Genomic DNA, 21947 nt, shown 5'->3' on the forward strand with positions numbered 1-21947 from the left:
GATTCTTTGTTAATTGGCTATAGGTGTGTGGATTCACTTTTGGAATCTCTATTGTGTTCCATGGGTCTATGTGTCTGTTTTTAAGTCAGTACTATATGGTTTTATTTGTAATAGTTCTGAGTCAGTCATTGTGATGTCTCTAGCTTTGTTATATTTGTTCAGGATTGCACTGTGTAACCAGGGGCTTTTGTGTTAATGTATTAACTTTAGGAATGTTTTGTTCAGTTCTGCAAAGAATGCCATTGGTATTTTGAAAAGGGTTGCATTTGAATCTGTAAATCTCTATAGATAGCATGAATAGTTTAACATTACTTTTTTCAATCCATGGACAAAGAATGTCTTTCCACTTTTTGTGTCTTCTTCAATTTCCTTCATCAAGGCTTTATAATTTTCATTGTTGAAGTTTTTCCACGTATTTGGCTAAATTTATTCCTAGGAAAGTTCTTTTGGGGGTACCTATTGTGAATGGGACTGCTTCCTTGATTTTTTTTTTTTTCTTTTCCACAACTGAACTACTGGCTTATAAAAACGCTGATTATTGTATCCCACAACTTTTACTGAATTCACTTATCAGATCCAATAGTATCTGGGAGGAGTTTTCATAGTTTTCTACAAATAGAATCATACCATCTACACAAGCATAATTTGACTTCTTCCTTTCCTATTTGTATACCTTTTCTTTCTCTTACCTAACTGCTCTGGAAAACACTTCCAATACAATTCTGAATAAGAATGCTGAGAGTGAACATCCTTACCTAGGTGCAGACCTTACAAGAAACAATTTCAGCTTTTTTCTATTTAGTAGAATGAGGCTTGTGTTATGTCACAGATAGCCTTCATTATGTTGAACCATAATTCTTTTATTCTTAATTTGTTTAGGATGTTGGATTTTATTTAATGTTTGTCCTACATCTACTGAGATTACCATATGACTTTTGACCTTCATTTTGTTGACATATTATGTTATTGATTTGTATATGTTGGATCATCCCTACATCCCTCAGAAAAATCTCAACTGATTACGGTGGTTGATTTTTTTGATGTGATAGTGGATTCAGTCTGCCAATATTTTGTTGAGAACTTTTGGATCTTTGTTAATCAGTGATAATAATTTGCAAATTTCTTTTTCCTTCCTTCCTCTCTCTCTCCCTCCATTCCTTCCTTTTATGACCTGTGTCTGGTGTTGGTATCAGAGTAATGTTGGTCTTATAGAATGAGTTTGGAAGGGTTCCCTCTCTTTAAATTTTTAACAATAGTTTTAGAAGGACTGGTGTTAATTCTTCCTTAAAAGTTTGGAAGAACTCAGCCATTAAGCAATAGGGTCCTCAGCTTTTTTTTGGGAAGACATTCTATTACTAATTCATTCTTGTTATTTATCATTGGTCTGGACAGGGTTTCTACAACCTCATGGTTCAATTCTGGCAGGTTATGTTGTCTATAAATGTATCCATTTCTTTTGAATCTTCCAATCTGTTGGCATGCAGTTGTTGCTAACAGTCCCTAATGACTCTACTTCTGTGATATCAGTTGAAATGTCTTCCTTTTCAACTCTGATATTCCTTATATAAATCTTCTTTGTTTCTTTATTGAAAACTATTAAATAAAGTTTGTTGATGTTGTTTACATTTCCAAGAAATCAACTATTTTTCAGTACTGTTTTTCTTAATCTCTTTCATTTATTTCTGCTCTTTGTTATGGCTCCTCTTGTGCTAATTTTGGTCTTGGTTTAGGAATCCCTGAAGGAGAAGGGAGGAGTAATTAATGTGTCTTATAAGGTTAGTGCTATAGTTTGAACATGATTTGGTTTACCAAATAATGTAGGCATTTCAGTTCCAAAGTCTGGGATGGGCATTTGGCCTAATGGTTAAGATACTACTTGAGATGGCCATACCTCATATTAAGAGTGTCTGGGTTCACGTTCTGGCTCTGCTTCCGATTTCAGCTTCCTGCTAATGCGTACCCTGGGAAGCAGTGGTGACGACTGAAATAACTGGGTTACTGTCATCCACATGAGACACCAGAATTAAGTTCCCAGCTCCCAGCTTGGGTTTGGGCAATGAACCAGTGGATGGCAGAGTACTAGCATGCTCCATCAAAATAAAAATTTTTAAATAGAATTCAAATCTTATGCTAATAGTGCTAGAAGGCCGGCGCCACGGCTCACTTGGCTAATCCTCCGCCTGCAGCACCGGCACCCCGGGTTCTAGTCCCGGATGAGGTGCGGGATTCTGTCCCAGTTGCTCCTCTTCCAGTCCAGCTCTCTGCTGTTGCCCGGGAGTGCAGTGGAGGATGGCCCAGGTTCTTGGGCCCTGCACCCACATGGGAGACCAGGAGGAAGCACTTGGCTCCTGGCTTCGGATCGGCGCAGCATACCGGCCGTAGCGGCCATTTGGGTGGTGAACCAACGGAAAAAGGAAGACCTTTCTCTCTGTCTCTCTCTCTTTCACTAACTCTGCCTGTCAAAAAAAATAAAGAAATAAATAAAAATTAAAAAAAATAGTGCTAGGAGAGTGGAAACTTAATGCAATTATGAAGTCTGAAGGTAGGGCCTCTGGGAATTAGGCTACAAGGTGAAACATCACAACTAATCATAAGTTTATTAGGAGAGGCAACAGGGCTGAATCTGTTTCATTTGTCTGCTTTGTGGATCACCATGTGATTCCTTCTCTGCATATATTCCACCATCCATCACTCTTGTCAAATGCCAGGTCAATGGGGATGGATGATACTGGACTGTGAACCTCCAAAATGGCAAAAATGTTCTTTTTCCTTTTTCCTTATTTTCTCTCAGGTATTCAAGCTATGATCATAAGAAGCTGATAGTCTGGTGGTGATTAATTTCCTGTTTTTGCTTGTATTAGAAAGTCTTTATTTTCTCCTTTAATCTATAAATGATAGCTTTGCCAGATATAATATTCTTGGTAAGCAATTTTTCATTCAGAGCATGGAATACATTATTCCATTCCCTCATGGTTTTGTTGAAAAATATCTTGCTAGTCTAATGAGTGTTCCCTTAAATGTGACTTGGCATTTTCTCTTGCAAATTTTAGAATTCACTTTTTGGGGCCAGCACTGTGGAATTCTGGGTTAAGACTCTGGCTGCAGCGGCGGCATCCCATAGGGGCTCTGGTTTGTGTCCTGGCTGCTCTTCTTCCAACCTGGCTCTCTGCTATAGCCTGGAAAGCCGCAGAAGATGGAACAAATGTTTGGGCCCCTGCACTTGCATGGGAGACCTGGAAGAAGCTCCTGGCTTCCAATCAGCTCAGCTCTGGCTGTTGCGGCCATCTGGGGAGTGAACCAGTGGATGAAAGACCTTTCTTTCTATCTCTCCCTCTCTGTAACTCTACCTCTCAAATAAATAAATATTTTTTTAAAAAAAGAATTCTCTTTTTGTATGGTACTTTTGAGAATGACTATAAATATGTCACAATGAGGATTTTTCTGACCATTTCTATTTGGGATTATATGGGTCTCTTGTACTTAGATATCCATATCTTTCTCCAGTTTCAGGATGTTTTCACATATGGTATCACTATGATATGATATGTTGAAAAGTTTTACTATGATTTTATTCCTGTCTTCTCCTTCAGGGATCCCAAACTTCAAATACTGTTTCATTTTAACGGTATCCTAGAAGTCTGGGAGACTGTCTTTATTGATTTTTCTTTTTTGTCTGACTGGAATTTTTCTTAAGATCTATCTTCAAGTTCAGATACTCTTTTTATAATTAAAAAAAGGTCTACATTTTTGAAAGGCAGAGAGAGGAAGAGACAGAGATAGGGATCTTCCATTGGCTGATTCACTCCACAAATGCCCACAACAGCCAGGGCTGGTGCAGGCTGAAGCAAGGAGCTTGGACTTCATCTGGGTTTGCACATGGGTGGCAGTGACCCAAACACTTGGGCTGCCATCTGTTGCCCTAACAAAACTGACACTCCAATATGGGATGCAGGAGTTCCAAATGGTGGCTTAGCACATCACACTGCAATCTTCACTCTAAGTTCAGATCTTTTTTCATTTGCTTGATCTAATCTGTTGTTGAGTCTTCCAAATTCTTTTTACTTGCTTTACTCAGTTATTCATTTCCAAAATTTCTGTTCAGTTCTTTTCTAAGGTCTCTGTATCTTTGCTAAATGTCTTAATCATGTCATGCCATGCATTGATTTCTTGATTCTGTGAAGCTATCTGTTTATATTCTCTTGTAACTCCTTGAATATCCTTTTGAATTCCTGATCAGGCATTTCATCAACCTTCTTTTCTTTGGAGTCTGTTCCTAAAACTTTATTGTGTTACTCTGGAAGTATCATATTGCCTTCCTTTTTGATATTTCTTGGATCCTTAGGCTGATATTTACACATCTGCTAGATCACTTCTGCCATTCACTTAAGGGGTGGCTCCCATGTTAAAAAAAATTCTTTGCATGCCACAGTACACTTTACTTCTACCTTCTTCTATTCTAAGAGATGTTACTGGTTGTGGTGGGGGTCTGGGGTACTCCTCAGTTCCAGTGGAGCTGCATGGGTCCAGCACTGGCATTTCAGGAGCACTGCTGGAGGGTAATCTAGGCTGAATGCTGAGTCCCATAAGGAGTGAGCAATGTCTTGGGTGGTGGACGGTAGGGATGGGGCGGGGTAGAGGAGGATGGTGGACATGTCCCAGATGAGAAGGTAGGTACCCCTACTTCTAGGGTACTGAGACAAGGTCCCCTGCTGTTCTATAGCCTGTGTATCTTACAGTACAGAGCTTTAAGTGGACTAGATGCTGGGGTCACCATCACTCTGTTCAGTTTAGTTGGGTCTGTGACCATATAAACTGGTTTGCGACTGTGGTGGAATATCTATGGGGCATCAGGGATGGGGATATGCAGAGGCTTCTGCCTATAGGGGCAGTACGGATTCTGAAAGCAATTCCTTTCTTAAGATGGAGGCACACTGCAGCCTATGCTCTGGAAATTCAGCTATTTTTCTGTCTTCATTCTTCTCTATGAAGGAGAAAGCCAATGCTGGGTGCACCTATTCAGCCACCTTGAAAAATCCTACAAAATAACATTGCATTAAACAAATTCTCCAAATGATGAATATTCACTCAGAAGTTGAGTATTCAGAAAGATTTTTAAAAACAAAGTTAAGCAAAGGTATACTACTAGCATTTATTTGAAGCCTTAAGACAGTAGGTATATCTTAAATTCTAAAAGGTGAAATTTTGAAAAATATTGATTTAAAGGCAGAGTTTTGGGGGAAGAAGGGAGGGAAAGACAGAGGGAGTGAGGGAGAGAGAGAGAGAAACACAGAGAGAGGCAAAAAACAGAGAGACATCTCCCATCTATCAGTTCATTCCTCAAATGCCTGTAATAGCCAGGGCTGGGCTGGAACAAAACTGGGAGCCAGGAATTCAACCAAGGTCTCCCACGTGGGGCACAGACATAATTACCTGAGCTATCATATGCTGCCTCTCACAGTGTGCATCAGCAGGAAGCTGGGATCCAGAGCACAGCTGGGACTCAAATTCAGGCACTCCAGTTATGGGATGCAGGCACCCCAAGCGGCATCTTAACTGCCACACCAAACACTGGCCATATTAAAGGTGAAATTTTAAAAATTCCATTTCAGCATTTTATTAAGAAGAAATGTATTATATGGTTTATTTATCTTTCTACAGAAGTGAAATTATAGATTAATAGTACCAAATTATTAAAACCAGAATGTAATTAATATATACATGCATTATATTAGGATTCAGTACTTACCTATACTGGAGGTATAATCAGTGGCTCCAAAGATCAACTCTGGTGCCCTATAGTACCGAGAACAGATATACGAAACATTGGGTTCTCCTCGGACCAGCTGCTTTGCACTAATAACGACAACAACAAAAAAGCAGATAAGCTTTAAATCTAAACCTTAACAGAACTTAGACTGTTATTCACAAAATCAAAATGTTTATTTCAGATTCATATCATTGCAACTATAGCACATATGTAGAAGAAACCACAACTACCTCCCACAAAAGAAATTTATATTTCAGATTCATATCATTGCAACTATAGCACATATGTAGAAGAAACCACAACTACCTCCCACAAAAGAAATTTATAATTTTACATCACTTTGCAAAAAGAAAGAAAAATTAACTTTTCAAGAAAGCAGTTTATAATTGTTGCCTAAAAAAAAAAGGGATGGAAAGTTACAGAATTATAAAAGTCCAATTTTTTTCTGTTTCACTATTTTCTGAATTCCATCTCTAAATACATAGAAGAGCAGAAAAGGAACAGGTATCTTTTCCACCCAAAAACATAATAGATTAGAAGTATCTCAAAAAAATCTTAAGAAAATGGAATTAAAATATGCATTAATGTGGGGCTGGCACTGTGGTGCTCTAGTACGAGTCCTGGCTGCCCTGCTTCTGATCCAGCTGCCAGCTAATGTGCCTGGGAAAGTAGCAGAAGATGGCCAAGTCCTTGGGCCCCTGTACCTATGTGGGAGACCCAGAAGAAGCTCCTGACTCCTAGTTTCAGACAAGCCCAGCTCCAGCCATTGTGGCCATTTGGATAGTAACCCATGGGTGGAAGATCAATATCCCCATTCATTCATTCATTCATTCATTCTTTCTCTTTCTCCTCTTTCTCTCTGTAACTGTGCCTTTTATATAAATAAATATTTTTAAAAATATATACATTAATTTGGTGCAAAAACTTGAAATCCATGCAGACTTTTTCCATATGCATTTTCCATGGAGTTTTTGAAGGCCCAGCTTATGTATGGATTTCAAAAATTTTTGCACCAAAATACATTTAAATTTTTATTTATTTACTTTCATTTTATTTGAAAGGCAGAGAGACATACAGAAAAAAATAAAAAGGCAGACAGAGAAAGAGATCTTCCATCCAGTGGTTCACTTCCCAAATGCCTACTACTACTACAGCCAGGGTTGGGCCAGGTGAAGGGTAGAGGCCTAGAGCTCCATCTGGTTCTCTCATGTGGGTGGCAGGATCAAAGTATTTGAGTCATCTTCTGCTCCCTCCTAGAATGCACATCAGCTGGAAGCTGGATTGGAAGTAGAAGAGCTAGGACTCTAACCACGATGAATTCAGAAGTGAGCACCCCAAGCAACAACTTAATCTCTGCACCAAATGCCCATCCTATACTTACTGTTTATCTTCCTTGAATTTTCTGATGTACTCTCATTTAAGTTGAATACTCATCACGCAGTGTGTTTCTTTTAAAACGTGGAAAATTTTGTCACTGTTTTACTATTCAACTTTTGACTTGGGTGAATATTTCAAGGGTTATAGACTCAATCTGCTTTATTTTTCCACATTTGATCAATTTATTAACTGTCTAAACATTCATTATTGTACAAAATGCAAAAAGACAGTGCTTCAATGTTACAGCATATATATGATTTACAGATATGATTCAAAGCCTATGAAACTCTGATGTTGTGAGTTTAGATGTTATCTGACTCAAATTATCCTTCTAAAATACTTAATTACTATAGTAATCTATAGTAATTAAAACAGTGGAACAGAATAGAGAGCCCAGAAAAAAAATTCACATACATAGAGCCAACTAATTTTTGACAAAAGTGTCCAGACATATACTGGAGAAAGGACAATCTCTTCAATAAATGGTGCTAGCAAAAGTGGATATATATGCAGAAAAATGAAATTAGATCCCTACTTCTTACCATACACAAAAATCAACTCAAGATAGGTCAAAGACCTAAATTTAAGACATGAGACTTTGAAGTTAATGGAAGAAAATGTAGGGGGTCACCTGGTATAGGTGATGAGTTCTCGGATACGATCCACAAAGCAGAGGCAACAAAAGCAAAATTAGACAAATGGGACTATAACAAACTCAGAAACTTCTGCATAGCAAAGGAAACAATCAATAGAGTGAAGAGGCAGCCAACAGAATGGGAAATAATATTTGCAAGCTACCTATCTGACAGAGGATTCATATCCAGAATATATCGGCAACTCAGAAAATTCAACAACAGAAAAACCATCAATCCCATTAAGAAATGTGCAAAGAACCTCCATAGACAGCTCTCTAAAGAAGAAACAGTAGCCTGGCACTGTGGCATATTAGGCTAAGCCTCCGTCTGTGGTGCTGGCATCCTATATGGGCACTGGTTCATGTCCTGGCTGCTCCTCTTCCAATCCAGCTCTCTGCTTAAAGCCTAGAAATGCAACTGAAGACAAACTAAGTGTTTGGGCCCTTGCACCCCTGTGGGAGACTTGGGAAGAAACTCCTAGCTCTCGGCTTTAGTTTGGCTCACTCTAGTCGTTGCGGCCATTTAGGGAGTGAATCAATGGATGGAAGACCTTTCTCTCTGTCTCTCCCTCTCTCTGTCCACAACTGTATCTTTCAAATCAATATAAAAAATCTTAAAAAAAAATACAAATGGCTTATAAATATATTTTTTAAATGCTCAACATCATAAGCCATCAGGGAAATGCAAATCAAAACCACAAGGAGATATCACTTCATCCCTGTCAGAATGGCTATCATCCAAAAGATAGAGAGTAAAGTCACACATGCTGGCAAGGATGTAGAGAAAGGGGAACTCCTATTTACTGTTAGTGAGAATGTGAATTAGTATAGCCACTGTATGGTAGCCATAGGACCCAGAAATCCCAAAAGACACGAACTCATTGTATCATGGAGATAACTGAATTGTCATGCTTACAGCAGTATTGTTCACAATAGTCAAAATATGGAATCAACCAAGGTGTCCATCAATGGATGAATGGATAAAGAAAACACAGGCTACTATTCAGGTATAAAAATGAATCAAATTCTACTATTTGCATCAAAATGGATGTAACTCAAGGCCGACATGCTGACTGAAATAAGCCAGACACAGAAAGGCAAATACTTATGTTCTCCCTTATATGTGGGAACTAAAATTAAAAAAGAAATAAAAACAAAACAAAACAAAAAAAGAAATGCCTGTGTGTATCAGTATGGCTGAAAATATACTTTTGTCAAACTTGTGTTTTATATCTTTTGTCAAACCAATGGTTAAGAATGACATACTACTATAGACTTAATAATCTGTTTATTTTTAAATTTACTGTATAGAAATAAAATGGTCATCTTCTCCTCCAATTATTGTTTATAGTCTTGCATAAATTCCCACTGAACTAAGATCTCTTTTCTTGTTGAACTTATTCATTTAGTGGAACATTAACTCTTTGACTATAATGTAAATAAAAATGTGATCTCAAAAATTACAAAAAACAAGAAAGAGAAGAAAAGGAAGGAGGAGGAAAACAGGGAGGGAAGCAGGGAGGAGGGAAGGATTGTTACATTCTAAGAATTATATTTATGAATTACATTGAATCTGTTCTCCTGGTTTTATTACATTAATATTTAAATTGATGAGAATTGTGTTGTAGTAATTATCATGGATTTGCTGTGATCCTAAGAACCTAACGTATTAGTAAATTTTTTTTTTTTTTTTTTTTTTTTTTTGGACAGGCAGAGTGGACAGTGAGAGAGAGAGACAGAGAGAAAGGTCTTCCTTTTCTGTTGGTTCAACCTTCAATGGCCGCTGCGGCTGGTGCACCACGCTGATCTGAAGCCAGGAGCCAGGTGCTTCTCCTGGTTTCCCATGCGGGTGCAGGGGCCCAAGCACTTGGGCCATCCTCCACTGCATTACTGGGCCACAGCAGAGAGCTAGACTGGAAGAGGAGCAACCGGGACAGAATCTGGCGCCCTGACCGGGACTAGAACCCAGTGTGCCGGCGCCATAGGCAGAGGATTAGCCTATTGAGCCGCATCGCCGGCCAGTAAATTCTTTAAAAACAATATTTCATACTATATTTCAAATTATAACTTTTTTGAGATGTTTTCTTAGAATAACCTGAAATAATTAAAATAAATAAGCTAATGTAGAAGCTAAGCATTTTGACATAAAGTAGTATCAAAAGGGGCTGGCATGTGGCAGGTAAAGCCACCACGTGTCCATATGGACACTGGTTCAAATCCTGGTTGTTCCATTTCTGATCCAGCTCCCTGCTAATGGCTTAGGAAAAGCAATAGAAGATAGACTAAGTGCTTGGGCCCTGCACACACACAGGAGACCTGGAAGAAGTTCTTGCCTCTTGGCTTTGGCCAGGTCATTGAAGCTATCTGGGGAGTGAACCAATGGATGGAAGATCTCTCTCTCTCCCTTTCTAGAACTCTTGACTTTCAAATAAATAAATACATCTTTTTTTTTTTTTTTTTTTTTTTTTGGACAGGCAGAGTGGATAGTGAGAGAGAGAAAGGTCTTCCTTTTTGCCGCTGGTTCACCCTCCAATGGCCGCTGTGGCCGGCGCATTGTGCTGATCTGAAGCCAGGAGCCAGGTGCTTCTCCTGGTCTCCCATGCAGGTGCAGGGCCCAAGGACTTGGGCCATCCTCCACTGCACTCCCGGGCCATAGCAGAGAGCTGGCCTGGAAGAGGGGCAACCGGGATAGAATCCGGCGCCCCAACCGGGACTAGAACCCGGTGTGCCAGCGCCACAAGGCGGAGGATTAGCCTGTTAAGCCGCGGTGCCGGCCAATAAATACATCTTTTAAAAAAAGAAAAATAGCAATATGAAAGATAAATATAATAAATAAATATAAGCAACAAAAACAAATTAGTAAAAAAAAAAAAAGGCAAGAACAATTTGAAGTACAGGAACAAGAAAACCATTGCAAAGACAGATGAAAGCAGTCACAAGGATTTCAAAGCCTGGGTTTTCTTTTCCTCCATTTATTTCTACTCAGTGATAACTCTAATTTCAACTCATTTTCTCTTTATCACCAGTTTTGAAGTTTATTTTTTAATCCTTTCCTCAAGTAATGACATACAGCAGCTAATTCATAAATTAAAACTTTCAACCTATGTTTTTAGGCAGCACCTATTTGAAGCCTTGCACCTGTATACTTTTCTACTACTTGATGGAACTGTGTTCTTTCTCATGCATATGAGGCTTAATGGAATTCCCTACATAATATAGCAGTCACACATAGCTGGAGCTTACACAGGCCAACTAACTCTAGTATTTCTAGACTTTGTTTCATTAAGTAAAGAATTACTAGCAAGACAGTGATATTTTTACTCACTACCTACCTGGTACCTAGGAGTCTACAGCATCTCCCAAACCCTACTTGCCCACACAAATTTTTTTAAAAACTAAAAAGGTGGGGGCTGGTGCTGTGGATCACTTGGCTAATCCTCCACCTGTGGCACCAGCATCCCATATGGGCACTGGGTTCTAGACTTGGTTGCTCCTCTTCCAGTCTAGCTCTCTGCTGTGGCCCGGGAAGGCAGTGGGGGATGGCCCAAGTGCTTGGGCTCCTGCACCCGCATGGGAGACCAGGAAGAAGCACCTGGCTCTTGGCCTCGGGCCGGCACAGCGCCAGCCGTAGTGACCATTTGGGGAGTGAAAGAAGACCTTTGTTTCTCTCTCTCTGTCTATAACTCTACCTGTCCAAAAAACAAAACAAAACAAAACAAAAAACTAAAAAGGCAGTTAGGTGTGTTAAGAGAAGGTATTTTACAATAAGCTATTATCACCCAAGTGAAATCCTTATTCCAAATTCATTAGAACAAATCTATTTTATGTCCGAAGTTAAAGGTCCATACCAATGCTTTAAAAAAATTTTTAAAGATCTTTTATTTGAAAGGCAGAGTTAGAGAAAGAGGGGGAGAGAGGGTGAAAAAGAGATCTCCCATTATCCACTGGTTCACTCTCCAAATGGCTACAAAAGCTGGGGTTGAGTCAGGCTGAAGGCAGAAGCCTGGACTCCATCCAGGTCTTCCAAAGTGTGTGTGAGGGGACTAAATGTTTGGACCATATTCCCCTGCTTTCCCAGGTACAACATCAGTGAGATGGACTAGAAAAAGAGTTTCTGAGACTCAATGAATACTCCAATATGGAGTGCTCACAAGACAAGGCTCAACTCACTGTGCTACAACATTGGCCCCCTGTTATAGTTTTTTAAAATTTATTTTAAAGACATTTATTTGAAAGAATAACAGAGAGATGGAGAGCGAGAAAGACCAAGAATAGAATCTCTATTAAGCTTGGTCCTTCACAGTCCTTATATAGTCCACAGTAGTCCGTCGTTCTTGGATAAGGTATTCCTAATGGTAAAACTCATCAGATTGGGCAGTTTTTTTCTACAGATAATAATAGTACTTTATCTTAAGCAATCAAATAATAATTTTGAATTAGTACCTTTTACCCTTTCTTATGTTTAGAGGACAGTCACAAACTGTAAAGTGAGGTGGATCCTGTAATAGGTGTATGAAATTAGCAAATACTAAAATGGGGATGGTCGAAGAGGACACAGTTGTGAGACGAAGAACTAACTTATGACAGAGTAGATTTGTTGGGTTATTTAAGAATCTCTCTCAAGAGACAGCCTGTTAAACTCCAAATTTAAACTATGAGTTGATGTAAACAGTATTACAAAGAAGTAGGAATACACATATCAGCTGATGTGAGTTGATATATAATTTATAGAGCTAAATTAAAAAATAAGGATTTGTGACAATGATAAAAAATTAAAGTGTAGAGAATCCAAGTTATGCAGAGATATTTTAGAGCTGAGAGAAAAGAGATTACTTGATGCAGGGATTTCTTCATTCAAAAATCAACTAGCAAGGTAATAACCCGAGTTACATGGGAATAAGCCTGAATGCATGTTAAAAGGTTAGATCACAGAGATACAATATACTAAAAACTATGGAAATGCAAAATATAAAGTTTCATCACAAACTCACAGTATATTATGAGTTTAAGAAAGCAGAAAGTTTGTTGGGATTTGCAGAAGAGAAGAGAGAATAAAAGATTAAATAATAAAGGAAAAAAGAAGCAAACACAGATACTAGACCTTTTACATGAACCGAAATTAAGATAAATGTTGAAGTTAAACAGTTTAAATAATATACAGATATACAATAATCAAAAAATTTTAAAAAATAGTTCTTAGTTTAAAATGGAGTATATGCACACAATATATATTGTCAAACAATAGTTGAAGTACAACCAGTGAAAAAAAGCAGATTTCTCAACTACAGTACATTCTCAAATTTCTCTGCCCAGGGCCAATCAATGTAATGAGACTATTATGTTCATTCCAAAGATAAGCATGTATAGACAGGTATGTATGTGTATACATATAGTGACATTCTATGTGTTTTTAAAATGTAATAAGTAGCATACTGTATACATAGTCTTGACTTTGCTTTTTTTCATTTAATACTTTCTAGAGGCCATTCCCTTTCAGCTCATACAGAACTGCTTCATTCATTTCATAGCTGAATTCATCACTATATATGTGTATGTACTAGAATTTATTTGGTCATTTTCTTACTAATGGACATTTATAGCCAATGCTATAATAAAAATTTCTGTACATAAACTATTCTGTAAGCTGACTTACCTTCCAAAGTCACAGAGTTTTAAAACAGCTGTATCAGGATCCAACAAGAGGTTCTGTGGTTTAATATCCCGATGGCAGATTCCAAAGGAATGGATATAGGCTAAACTTCGAAACAGCTGATACATATACAACTGGAATAAATAGTAAAAATTAATTGAATACTTCCTATTTCAAATGGATAAGAATCCTCAAGCAATAAAGTAACACATTCTCCCAAACAGGTGAATGCTGGATGTTACTAGCATTTAATCGTTCTTTAGTAAGTTTCATGCCGTTTCTGTATTAGTTAGAGATATCTTTAAAAATTAGTTCATTAAACTGTCATTAACTACATATAATATTTTTCCATCCTTTAATAATTCACAGAACTTTACAATGTTCTTTATAACTTTTGCTAACATTTCACATCAAAACTGGTAAGATGGGCTTTTTATTTAAAACACAGATTTTATGGTTTGAATATGATTTGTCCCCTCAGAAAACTCATGTATAAATTTAATTCCCATTGCGAGGTATAAAAAAGTAGAAATTTATTCCAACTGTGGTGGTTAGAAGTGGGGCTTTTGGAAAGAGATTAAGATTAAATTTCATCATCAGGGTGGAGTCTGATTGAATACTGGTGGCTTTATATAAAATGGGGAGAGCGGCCGTTGCTGTGGCCCAGTGGATTAAACTACCACTCATGAGGCTAGCATCATATAGGAGTATTGAGTCCCAGTTGCTCTGCTTCTGATCCAGCTTCCTGCTAATGTACCTGGAAAGGCAGCAGAAAACCACCCAAGTACTTGGGGGCCTGCTACCTTCGGGGGAAAACCAGGGTAAAGTTTCTGGCTCCCAGCTGCTGGCTCTGGCCTGGCCCAGTCCTGGCTGTTGTGGCCATTTGGGAAATAAACCAGTGGATGGAAGATCTCTCTCTCTCTCTCTCTCTCTGTCTCCCTCTCTGTTGCTCAGCCTTTCAAACTAATTAAATAAATAAATAATAGGGAGAAGACCACAACATACACACATTGTATTTCTTGCCATGTGAAGCCCTGTGCAACCCTGGGACTCTGCCAGCAAGAAGGTCATCACCATATATGTCCTTCCATCTTGGACAAGAACAGTGAGTACAAACCTCTTTTCTTTATAACTTATCTGACCTGTGATACTATGTTGAGTCAACAGATGAAAAGCTCAGAGAGGTATCCCAATAACATCAGTAATAAGTAACAATGTTTACACCAGAAGGCAGGGCTTCTGGTTTTTAACTCATCATTCAATCTCGTATATCAGAGTGTCTAACATAAAAGTATTTCCACTGTCATCTTTAGAATTATCTTTTTCTTTGATGTTGGTCTCTAAGGTGCTTTTTATTTAAGTTTTTGATTGTTTTGATGTTTTCTTTAGGAGAGAAAGAGAAAGAGAGAGAAATAACGAACAAACCAGTTCCTATCCTCTGGTTTACTCCCCAGATACCCACAATGGCCAGATCTGGGCCAGGTCCAAAGATGGGAGCCATGAACATAATTTCATGTGAGTGGCAGGAACTGATCAAGCGAGCCATCTCTGCTGCCCACCTGGGTCTGCATTAGCAGAACATTGGAAACAGGGGCTGGCAACAGACATCAAATCCAGGTATTCTGATATAGCAAGCAGATGGTTAACTACTGAAGTTACTGATACAGTCTAGGAAAATTCATAGGTGGACTGGGAAAATCTATAGTCAATAACCTATCAAGAATCAGTAATCCTGTTGGTATACTTTAGAAGTAAGTACCCTTTAAAAAGCCACTTGAAAACAGATGCTTAGTTAACTATTAATATCACTTTAAAAGAACATTTTTTTATTACAAAAAAAGATATACTGAAAAACTAGGTATGTGTAGAAGAGTGAATCATATTCTTTCCTTGGGAAGGAAGGGCTTTATAGAGAAAATGAGTATACTTTAAGCCTTCTTTTTATGCCAAGGTCAATAATCATGTTCACTTTAAAATTTTTCTGACTACTCATTTTCTGACCTCTACCTCAAACCAAAGATACCAGTGTATCTTTTTACCAGTGTATCTGGTAAAAAACAAAAGCATACTTAAGGTCAGATGAAGCACTGACATATAGCACCATCTTCAGAGGCTATTGCTGAAGCTTAGTAATTAAACCTAACATAAACCTACTTCCCTTCAAAGAGGCGTAATGAAAACTGCAGATTTGAATTTCAATACATCCTTCATGTTAAATCTTAATGCTAATTTCAAAAAAAGCTGGAGAAGTTTGACTACATTAAAATGAAGCACAATGTAAAACATATACATAAGATCAGCATTTTATCACTGAAGTTAGAATTAGAGCATTTAGGTTTCCTTGTAACTTTTAAAAAGCTTTGTAATTTTACTGTCATCCCTGTACAGAATCAATCTATAAGCCTTAAAACTTACTTACCTCTCTTTCGTTGCCTCTCCTTCTCTCTCTGTGTAACTCTTTCAAATAAATAAATAAATCTTAAAAAAAAAAACCTTACTTGAAGTGTTTCATGAACTGTCTTTAGGAAAATGATCTCCCATAAGAAATTGAGCTCATGGGTATTAATTTACTAAAGAGACTGTCTAATTCTGTATCTCGGAATTGATAGTAAAATCAGTGTAAAAAATGTCTTCTTTGAAAAAATACTTAATAGCCTAAATGAAGTTAATTTAAAGATGCCTTCTTACTGTCTTCTACCATTTGAAAAATTACTCTATCCTTGTTCTCTTCACTATATCTTGGAAAATCAAGATACAGAATGAAATATGAATTTTATATCTTCATTTTTGTTCCACTTCGTAAAATTATGTAAGAAAGAAGGAAATTTCTCTAAGCTAGAAAGATGACAAAAAACAAACAAACAAAAAAAAAAACCACCAAAAAAACCAACATATTATGTGCTAGGCACTATTGTGTATTCTCATTCATTTAATCCTTATAATAATTTTATATAATAAGCACTACTATTACTACCATTTTAAATATACAGTAACTGAAGTGCAGAAATTAAGCAAATTGCCTAGTCACATACTAAATATTCTGTAGTGCACCTGGTAATTACCTCTCTTTTAATTATAATTTCTTTATTTTGCCATATTTTTATTTCACTAAGTAGAGATATGAAATAAGATCATTAAAATAGCCTGGCAAGTAAAAGAGTAGATTCTTAGAATCTCAAATTACAACTTGAAATACAAGAGGGCTTCAAAAAGTTAATAGAAAATGTATGTTATGAAAAAGCTAAGCATGTATTTCCAAAAAAATTTATACCAAAATAAACATCTTTTCATTTCATTTTCAATGAACTTTTTTGAAGTATTCTGATAAAGTTTATTTAACATATACTAACTACCATACCAAGTACTTTTCTACTCATTGATTATTTCTTTTAACCACTCTAAGATACATATTTATCCTTATTATATTTACAGTCTGAACACACAGCTATCAAATCTAATTAAGTCCAATGAATGTCCTTTCCTCTTCAACACATCTACATAAAACAAATAATATAATCAAAACTTGGTTATGGTTCACAAAAAAATGAATCCAGTTCTCTTTATGTACTTGACCTTGTCTTTAAATGAGTTTTCAATTAGAATGCATTTAAGTTCAAAACAATGATTTGCTAGTCATCTGTTTTAAAACAGTTGTATTTTAAAAACCCATTTAATTCTGAAAGTTATTCACAAGAAAAGCAAAGGTGCTCAAAAGCTTTTAAACTTGCAAATCAACTAGCACCAACTACAAAATAAGCAATAGTAAAAAACAAAAACAAAAAATTGGGGGTGGGGAGATAAAAAAAGATTCCAAGCAATATGGTCATAGGACATACTCCACTTACCCAGAAAAAGTGAAGGTCAAACCATCATAGAAAATGCAGCTGCTATCTTGGCAAAGTGTATGGCAAACAAGTCCTTAGATGGTAAGGTCCATGAAGGCAAGAGTCATAAGTATTTATCACCTTTACTTCTATCTCCTAATTTAAGATTTTTCATATAATGGTATTACAATAAAACTACTTAGGATGACTAAGCGAAGGAGATCAAATCATAAACTCGATTGCAGACATTGTTTATATCTTTGCAGAGCTGTAACCTAAGAACTGATTTGTCTCTATGGAATAATACCAAGGGCCAACAGCTCTGATCCTGGATAGACTGTGGTTATAAAAGAAATGATCTCTTTTCCTATAAGGGGGAGAAATGAGTGTAGTGTGCGTTCACTCACACGTTTCCTCTGAATGCCAGCTTCAATATGCACATTAATCTTATTTTCTTATTTTAATATACAGAATGCTAAAGATATAGCACATCTACCAAAAACAGCTACTCAATACAACATTATTTAAATAGCAAAAAAAAAAAAAAAAAAAAAAGACAAAAAGACAAAACCTGAAAACACCAGGCATTAATAGGTCACTGGATGAATAGAACTGGGATACAGCCAAATACTGGAGCAATATGCAACTATAAAAAAATTGTGCATACAAGGAGAAGAAAAAGAAAAATAAGGGGGGGGGGTCAAAGATATGCTAGATATCTAGCATATGCTAGATATAAAAAAGGATATAGGCATATATACAACCACATTTTTACTTATTTGATAAATGGTAGGTTAAACTATTTTAAATTTTTAAATGTTTACCTGGTAGAGGGAAGAAACAGAAATAAAAGCTAAACTTAACTGAATATTTACTAAAACTTAGAACCATGTAAATATTTTACATTAATTCTAAAAGTAAGATTAATTTTTGACAATTTCAAAAATAGAGACTGGCATTTTGGCACACCAGTTTAACCTGCAATGGCATCATAAATGGGAATGCTGGTTTGAGTACAGGCCGCTCTGTTTCCAATCCAGCTTCCTGCTACTGCCTGGGAAGGCAGCAGAAGGTGGCTCAAGTACTTGGGCCCCTTGTACCCATGTGAGAGACAAGGATGGAGTTCCTGGCTCCTGGTTTAACCTGGCAGTTGCAGCCATTTGAGGAATGAACCAGTGGATGGAAGATCTCACTTTCTCTCTGTCCCTCTCTCTGTTGCTCTCCCTTTCAAATAAATATTTTAAAAATTCAAAAATATTTCATAATAAAATGAGACAAAGCTTAACAAGGCATCATAACACAGAGAGTAATTATTCAATGCTGCTTTAAAAAAGGGACATTTGACTGTTTATACTTAACAGGACCTAAAGGGAGATAAAAAGAGCTTTGAAAAGATCTTAAATGATTTTCAGTTGCTGGTGGTAGTACAGTGATTGTTACTCTAAGATTGCTGCAGTATGTAGAAAATGGGACAGAATAAGTAACATACTGCTGACATTGAAAAGTAGATCTTCATTTTAAGAGAAAGATGTAAAACTGTTACAGTCAAGTAAAAGTCCCTCGATTTTAATTGGAAATTTCAATATAAAATCATGGTATTATTTATCTTTGGGGGAAAATATATGCATTGTATCTCTGAAAAAATTACCTACATATTTCTTTGTTCTGTTCATTAAAAAGGCCCAGAAACAAAAACCAACATTGGTAATAAGGACTTTCAGCATCAGACTGTGGTCTCTCAATATCATTTCCCATTAAAAGAAGGTCTCTTTAAAGAAAAGGCTGATTCTAAGTCTAGGGAAGAAATGTATGTAAGATGAATCTGAAGCACTTTGTCACGCCAGAAAGCAAGTAATATATCAAACAGTATGAAATTCAGACATGATACTTTAAAACAAATAAAAACAAAACACCTCATTAGTCACCTATGGAGAATGCTAAATATTTATTATAAATTTTATTTTTTATTTTTATTATAAATTTTAGTAAATAAAGGGAAACAATCAAATATATATCCTATCTTTTCTTTATTAACTGTAGTTCTAGGTACAAATAATTGACATGGGAAAGCTTCTCTTTATGGAAATACCCCAGCTTATAAATTAAGAAGTAATAATAACATAATACCAACATTTTGTAGCATTTAATGAATTAACAAATTTAGGTAATATGTAACCAATGACTATTAATATCACAAAAAGCACATTATGTTCCTCCTTAGGGAGGTACCCAACACTGCAAATGAAGTAGCCTTGACTCTTAAAAAATGCATTTAATTATCAATTATCTAATCACCAATACATGGACACAGGAATGTGTTAATAATACTACAGAAAATCAACTAGCAAAATCCAGACCAATATGGGTCAAATAATCTAGTCTGTTTAGCAACAAAGCTTAAGACAGGAAGACAGGCCGGCACTGCGGCTCAATAGGCTAATCCTCCGCCTGTGGCGCCGGTACACCGGGTTCTAGTCCCGGTCTGGGCGCCGGATTCTGTCCCGGTTGCCCCTCTTCCAGGCCAGCTCTCTGCTGTGGCCCAGGAATGCAGTGGAGGATGGCCCAAGTGCTTGGGCCCTGCACCCCATGGGAGACCAGGAGAGGAACCTGGCTCCTGGCTTCGGGTCAGCGCGGAGCACTGGCCGCAGTGCGCCGGCCGTGGCGGCCATTGGAGGGTGAACCAACGGCAAAGGAAGACCTTTCTCTCTGTCTCTCTCTCTCTCACTGTCCACTCTGCCTGTCAAAAAAAAAAAAAAAAAAAAAAAAAAGGAAGACAAAGTATAGATTAAAAGAAACATTACAGGGGCCGGGGCAGTGGCAAAGTAGGTTAATCTTCTGCCTGTGGCACCAGCATCCCATATGGGTGCCGGTTTGAGTCCTCACTGCTCCTCTTCCAATCCAGCTCTCTGCTATGGCCTGGGAAAGCAGAAGAAGATGGCCCAAGGGCTTGGGCCCCTGCACCCACATGGGAGACCTGGAAGAAGCTCCTGGCTTCGGATCAGCCCAGCTCTGGCCGTTGCGGCCATTTGGGTAGCAAACCAGCGGATGGAATCCTTTCACTCCTCTGTTTCTCTCTCACTACTCTATCTCTCAAATAAATAAGTAAAATCTTTAAATAAATAAAATAGATTCTTATTTAAAAAAAATTTCCAGCTCATCAATCAATTATAATATGCCAATTATAAGTGTCAATTCAAACAAACTTGTAAAAAATTTAAGACATAAGGAATTTAAATTGTAACTGGACATTCAATAACACCAATGAAATATCATTTACCTATACAGGCATATTATGACATTGTAATTATATTTTTAAAAAGGCTCTTTTACATTATACTGTAATATTTACGTAAGAAAATAAAATCTAGGATTTGCTTCAAAATAAATAAAAGGAAAGCAGAGCAGAGGGTGTTACAGATAAAACAAGACTGGCTATGAACTGATAATTGTTAAAGCTGAGTGATGAGTGCATACGGGTTCATTATTCTATTTTTCATTAATTTCATGTATGTCTGAAATCTTCAACAATAAAAACAAATGTTTAGAGTGACTAAAATAGATTATGAAATAAGCAAAATTTCTGCAGACAGAAGAACAGAAAATCATTTTGCATATCACATGTTAAGAAATAGTGTAAGGGGCTGGCATTATGGTATAGCCAGTTAAGCCACTGCCTGTAAATGCCAACATCCCATATGGGCACCAGTTTAATTCCCAGCTGCTCCACTTCCAATCCAGCTCCCTGCTAATGCACCTGGGAAAACGGCAAAAGAAGGCTCAAATGCTTGGGTTTCCATATAGGAGACCTGAAGGAGCTCCTGACCCCTGGCTTCAGTCTGGCCCAGCCCCAGCCTTTGAGGCCATTTAGGGAGTGAACCAGCAGATGAAAGATTCTTTCTTTCTTTCTTTGATTCCTTCTTTCTTTGTTTCTTTTTTCTTTTCTCTCTCTCAAATGAATAAAAATAAATCTAAAAAAAAAAGTGGGAAAATAGGTATTGCTTAGCTTATAAATCTATGAAGAAGTAATAAACCTGGAGGGCAGATTCAACAAAGTATCAATTTACCACCCTCTGAACCACTTTATAACACACATATCTTGTTTTATAGTTATGAATATTGATGGATTTTTCCTATTAGAGAAGGAATATTTAATTAGGCTTCAGATTATTCTACAATCATTAAGCATTTATTTGCCAAATTAAAGAGGTGGAACAAAAAACTGGTCTAACCACTCTGTGCCTGTTACTGAAATGTCCACAGCATGTCATTTTTGATCATGTTCAAGACTTTCTCTTACTTCTATTTACAGCCCCAAAAATGTTTTCTTGTGTGTTATACTTATCTTTAGACCAACAGTTCTATATTGTGGGCAGAAAAGGAATTAAGTGTAACTTGAAAAACATGGATGTTAAGTAGAGAATGGATCAGTGACTTGTCTAAAATCATTTAACTAAGTAGCAACATGAGGCTCCAAAATTAGGTCTTTAGGAACAAAATCTAGGGTTTCTTCTGGTTCACAAATGTGCCACTGCTTTTGTTGACAATAATAAGAGATAGAGGGTAAGCAGATCCAAACCACCATCATCTAAACTAAATATATAAAAGATTATTCCAAGGAGTTCACAGTGGATCCACTGCTGGGCTAGTCATCTAGAATAAGATCTGCAATTCTAAAATCCTAACAAATTACTAGAG

General features: G+C 37.1%; 1 protein-coding gene across 1 annotated transcript in view; it reads right to left on the reverse strand.

Annotated features, from left to right (window-relative positions):
* GSK3B (glycogen synthase kinase 3 beta) overlaps positions 1–21947 on the reverse strand; it is a 233731-nt gene that overhangs the window by 85113 nt on the left and 126671 nt on the right. The window contains exons 5-6 of the mRNA XM_062208662.1: positions 13432–13562; positions 5747–5853 (exon numbers count right to left, since the gene is read on the reverse strand). Coding sequence (XP_062064646.1) covers positions 5747–5853; positions 13432–13562 — 238 coding nt within the window. The remainder of the gene's footprint in view (positions 1–5746; positions 5854–13431; positions 13563–21947) is intronic.

The sequence above is a fragment of the Lepus europaeus genome, chromosome 2 (assembly GCF_033115175.1).
Source record: "Lepus europaeus isolate LE1 chromosome 2, mLepTim1.pri, whole genome shotgun sequence".
NCBI lineage: Eukaryota > Metazoa > Chordata > Mammalia > Lagomorpha > Leporidae > Lepus > Lepus europaeus.